Source organism: Pecten maximus, unplaced genomic scaffold, assembly GCF_902652985.1.
Source record: "Pecten maximus unplaced genomic scaffold, xPecMax1.1, whole genome shotgun sequence".
NCBI lineage: Eukaryota > Metazoa > Mollusca > Bivalvia > Pectinida > Pectinidae > Pecten > Pecten maximus.
This window is the reverse complement of record NW_022983093.1, coordinates 21740-27594: the sequence shown is the minus strand read 5'-3', so window position 1 is coordinate 27594 and position 5855 is coordinate 21740. Positions and strand designations below refer to the sequence as shown.

General features: G+C 40.9%; 2 protein-coding genes across 2 annotated transcripts; both read left to right on the top strand.

Annotated features, from left to right (window-relative positions):
- Positions 1–630: 630 nt before the first annotated feature.
- On the top strand, positions 631–2089 carry LOC117321452. Its single transcript, XM_033875869.1, has 4 exons — positions 631–718; positions 1087–1134; positions 1294–1647; positions 1833–2089. The coding sequence occupies exons 1-4, from the start codon at positions 631–633 to the stop codon at positions 2087–2089; spliced, it is 747 nt and encodes a 248-aa protein (XP_033731760.1).
- Positions 2090–3550: 1461 nt separating this feature from the next.
- Positions 3551–4765, top strand: LOC117321451 (uncharacterized protein K02A2.6-like). Its single transcript, XM_033875867.1, has one exon. It carries the CDS (start codon positions 3551–3553, stop codon positions 4763–4765), a length of 1215 nt encoding a protein of 404 aa, XP_033731758.1.
- Positions 4766–5855: the final 1090 nt, after the last annotated feature.

Here is a 5855-nt window from a genome sequence, read left to right as displayed (position 1 = left end):
CGATCTTATACGTAAAATCGCTTCTCATCTCGGACGCCACTGCGCGTGCATGATTCTCGTGCGAACTTGTATGCATTGCTCGATGTCCCAATCTACCTGTTCTGCTTATCAGCGAGACAAGCGAAATTGCGACGTTCATTCATCTTCATCCAACTCGTCCGAGTCTCAGGAGAATAAAAAATACAAACTCAATACGTCTTCTGTTTCTTCGAGTGACGATACACTTCCCTGTGTTTTCTCGCCCATTCCTACGACCATGTCGTATATAAATCAACAAACTGCTACTAGTGGTCAGTACGTACCCCAGGGCCAGTTGAGCTACACTAGCCCTCCGTTCCAGCCAACGTACCCCCAGGGACAGCTACATGTACAGGGAAATGGCGGTACCGGTTTAAGGCTATGTGATGACGATATAGACCGTGTGGTTAATGCTGTAAAAGCTTCCATTCGCGACGAGATCAATGTTATTGTCGAAGCTTTAGTGAATAAACAGTTGGAGCCCCTTACAATGTGTGTGGAGTCGCTAGAGTCCGAAAATCGAAACCTACGACTGGCTATAGATGATGTTGAGCAGTACGGCCGTAGATCGCTGGTTAGCTTCTCAGGGTTCCGGGAGGATAATCCACGGTTATGAAAGCTGTTGAAGCTGCTGGGGTGGACCTAAGTCCCGCCGATGTTGAGAGATCACATCGTGTGGGCAAGCCCAGTCAGCAAAACGGTAGCTCCCCCAGACCTAGACAGATTATAGTGCGCCTGAAATCGGTAGATGCTAAATTTCGGCTACTGAAATCGTCAAAGCTGTTTCGGAACTGATCATGGCAGCCATCTTGAATTTTATTTTCACTTAATGAATACAAATATCTAGTCAGGACCTTCTAACTAATCATTCAATGCGAATTTCAACACTCTCGGTTAAAAAAAGTTAACGGACGATGGACGACGGACGACGCACGATAGACGCCGGATGATACCCCATAGCAAAAGCTCACATGAGCCTTCGGCTCAGGTGAGCTAAAAATGGACAGGTTATTATGTAAACTTAGTACTATTGGAAACAGTCCCTTTAAACTTATTCATTATTTACAGGTTTTGACGGCTGCCAGGTTGAGCAATGTATGCTCGACTTTGAGCAAGGTAAGAAAGACTATCAAATTTATTGAATAAAATGCTGTGATTTTTATTTAGGATCATCATTCAAATGATAACTGGTAACAATATAACTACCTGCTTGCAATTATGCTATGATTCATTTTATAACAAACTATGCATTAACAACACATTTTTATGTTACAGCTGCTTGGCAGTCCATTAGAGAGGTTTTTCCTGGTGTGAATCTTCGCGGCTGCATTTTTCATCTGACACAAGCATTGTGGCGACACATCCAGGAACTTAGACTGTCACGCACATACAGAGAAAGGGGAGCCACCCACAACCTCATCCGGATGGTCCTGGCCTTACCATTTCTGCCACCTCATCAGATCCGCCCCACATTTGATGCTTTCAGAGGACGTTGCCCTGCAGAGCCTGGTCACCCTCTTAGCCAGTTTGTAGAGTACATGAGGAGCCAGTGGATTGACTCTGCCACTTTCCCGCCGACAACTTGGTCAGCCTTTGAATCATCGGTCCGAACCAACAATGCTGTTGAAGGTAATTATAATTCATAATATCGATAATCAATATAATCCTGTCAATCAACATGTTAAACTGTAAGAGCTATAGTTACATTTCTAATCACATGTACCTAAACTTGATGGTATAAAATAAAGAAAATTATGAATGAACATTGTGCTATTTCAGAGAATGTACTCGCTATATTTTCTTCTAAATTTCAGGCTTGCACAAACGATTGAACAGGAAGACAGACAACCACCCAGATATGTATGTCCTGATTCCACTACTCCAGAAGGAAGCCGCAGCAGTGGAGGCCCAGATCGTGTCAGAGGACATCGAGTGTGATAACAGACGGGCATACACTGCTATTGAGAAGAAGCTGAGTGATGCCACAGAGAAGTACATTAACAACACATTGTCAACAACAGGCTTTCTAAAGGCGTTGGCAGCAGTTTATGTTTGTGGTAGGGACATGTAGGTAGAACTTTGTGAGAACTACTTATTGAACTGTATATAATCCTATACAAGAACAATATTGCTGTTTGAAGATGTAAGAATAACTTTTTCTGTGTGAAAATGCAAAATGTGTGAAAATGCAAAATGTAAGAATTACTTATCTGATAGCAATTTTAACTTAATGTAGTGCTGTGTGAAAATGAAAATGTAAGAATTACTATAGTGCTTTATGAAAATGTAGGAATTAATTGTGAGAAAGGAATTGTTATACTTAATGTGGTGCTGTATGAAAAAAAAGTTATAATTACTTATCTGGTAAGAAATATGTTTGTTCCGGAACCATATACCGGTTTTTTTTTTTTTTTATTAGCGTATTTCTAACTTGCTATAGGAGTTATCGTTCCTCTTGGAACTCTTTTGTGTTTCTCGGTAAATTTATACTTCATTCGTACATATTGTAATGATAATGTATAGTATAGTCTATCAGGTTTGATCCGGATCCTTATCCGTCATTATATCCGGATATTAGTATTCCCCTGAGTAACCCGGATGTCCCCGCCATATGTGAAACACATGTAACTCGAAGTTAATACAAGAAATGACACTTTATTACTTATATGAATAGTTCATTATCTTTACATGGTGTCAGAAGAAATCCGGAGATCCACACAACCATAAGGAACCATGGATCATAAACTGCCAGCGCCTAAAAATCTCGTGTTGGACGGCAATGTTGCGGAAAACTGGAGACGTTGGTTACAACAATACAGGCTATTCATGAGTGCAACGGCGGGAGATGAACTTGAGGAGCCAAAACAATGTGCTACATTTCTGACATTAGCGGGTGAGTCAGCAATTGAAATATATAACACATTTACCTTCGCTGCAGAAGAAAAAGATAAGATTGATCCGTTGATAGAAAAATTTAGAGACTATTGCACACCGAAGAAAAACGTAACTTATGAAAGACACGTGTTTCACAAGAGAAACCAGAAACCAGATGAAACATTTTATCAATATCTAACTGATCTCAGAATTTTGTGTAAAGACTGTGAATACGGAAATCTGAAAGAGGGTATCTTGAAAGATAAGATTGTAGAAGGAATAAAGAATGATACACTGAGGGCTAGATTACTGAGAGAACGTAACCTTGATCTACAGAAGTGTATTGATATGTGTAAAGCAGCCGAATCGACAGAGAAACACATGAAAACCTTGTCGTTATCAGAAAATCCAGAACATGTAGATACAGTGAGCCGAAAATATGCTTCAAACAGGAGGCCGAGGACGTGGATTGTCATCACACAGAGAAAAATCCCAACCTGCTACTCAGTCAACTTGTTCGTATTGTGCTACAACACATCCAAGAGGAGCTTGTCCTGCAAAAGGAAGGACATGTCGCGCATGCGGTAAGCTAAATCATTTCGCGAAAGCTTGTTTTTCTACGAAAACTCCTAAACCGAGCTCGAGAAACAAAAAGGTAATGAGTGTCGAGGAACATGAACTGTTTATTGACTCTGTAGATTCTAAACATACCCAAGAGTCGTGGATGACACCATTACAGGTCAACGGTAACATCATACCATTAAAGCTAGATACCGGTGCTGATGTAAATGTTTTACCTATGATCGAGTTTGAGAAGCTACCTAGTAGATCAAGATTGAGATCAAGATCTGATGTAAGGTTAAAGGCGTACAACGCAGGAGCTATTCCAGTATCTGGTCAGGTTATTCTTACTATATCACACAAGGGACATGACTACAAAACTATGTTCACAGTAAGCCCTGAAAATGTGAAACCAATTCTTGGCAGAAAAAGTTGTGAAACCTTAGGACTTATTAAACTGGTCTTGGCTGTAGAACAGGAACACAAAAACATAGAACCACTTGACAAATCAACAGTTGAAACAGAGTACTCAGATCTGTTTACTGGCTTAGGCTGTTTACCGGACAAAGTGAAAATAGAACTAAAGTCTGATGCGGAACCTGTGGTAGAGGCGTGTAGGAAAATACCGTTCGCGTTACACGACCAGTTGAAGGTGGAGCTGGATTATATGGAGAAAATTAATGTGATTCAGAAAATAGATAAACCAGTTGAGTGGGTCAACTCTCTAGTAGTCGTGCACAAACCCAATGGGAAATTGCGTGTCTGTTTAGATCCCAGGAATTTAAATAAGTTTATCAAACGTGAACACTATAAACTCCCAACTAGGGAAGAGATAATGTCCAGATTTGAAGGAGCAACCATTTTCTCAAAACTTGATGCTGCAAGTGGATTTTGGCAAATCCAGTTGGAGGATGAAAGTGCAGATTTATGTACATTTATCACCCCATTCGGAAGGTATCGGTTCAATAGGCTTCCCTTTGGAATCAGCAGCGCGCCCGAGATATACCATCGGATTATACACAACCTATTTCAGGATATACCAGGAGTTGACACTTCCATGGATGACATCATCATATGGGAAAAGAACAGACAGGAACATGATGAACGTGTTCGGGCTGTGCTTCAAAAAGCTAGAAACTCGAATCTAAAGTTGAACAAGGAGAAATGTGAAATAGGCGTCAACAGCTTAACATTCCTTGGAGACACAATCACCTCAGAAGGGGTTAAGCCATATCCGCGTAAAGTTGAAGCAATTGTTGACATGGAGAGACCTACAAACAGGAAAGAGCTACAAAGATTCTTGGCATGGTGAATTATCTTGCAAGATTCATCAAAGACTTGTCGAGGAGAACAGAACCACTTCGAAAACTTCTGTTGGAAAAGAATGTATTGCAATGGAATCCTGAACAGGAGACAGCTTTCAACAAACTCAAAAGATCTAATCTCGCAGGAACCAATCCTAAAATTCTATGATCCAGATCGTGAAATCAGGATATCATGTGACGCATCACAGCTGGGATTAGGAGCCGTACTCCTACAAAAACATGGCAATGACTGGTGTCCAGTAGCCTACGCATCCAGATCAGTTACTGATTGTGAAAGCAGATATGCCAACATTGAGCGAGAAACACTCGGATTGACTTTTGCATGTGAGCGCTTTCACCAATATATCTATGGCAGATCCTTTGAAGTAGAGACAGATCACAGGCCATTGGTCGCTATCTTCAGTAAATCGTACAATGATTGTCCCCCCAGGATACAGAGACTGAAGCTTAGATTACAGAAGTATGACTTCACATTATTTCACACGCCAGGAAAACTAATGCACATGGCAGATACATTATCCAGAGCACCTGTACAGAAGGGAGATAACTCTAACTCGCTTGATGATGAAGTTGAGATATTTGTGAATGCAGTGTACGAGTCCTTGCCAGTGTCAGGAGTTAGACGAGAAGAGCTCGTAGAATCTACTCAGTCAGATGAAACCTTAAGGAAATTGTCTGAAGTTATCACTGCTGAACTGAAACCGTATTGGACATTTCGTGAGGAACTATCGGTCATTAATGGATTGATCTTGAAAGGAACACGCATTGTTGTACCTAATGACATGCGTACTGCTATGCTTAAGAAGATTCATCATGGTCACTTGGGTCGCGAGAAGTGTAAAAACCGCGCGAGGCAAGTTGTTTATTGGCCAAATATGAACTTTGACATAGATCATATTGTGGATAATTGTGAGGTTTGCAGAAAATACAACCCAACCCAACCGTCTGAACCGTTGATACCTCATGCGATAGCAGATTCTCCATGGGAAAAAATATCAACAGATTTGTCAAGTCAGACTACACATTCTGTTATTCAAGCACTCAAAAGTGTTTTCGCGAGACATGGCGTCCCAAAAG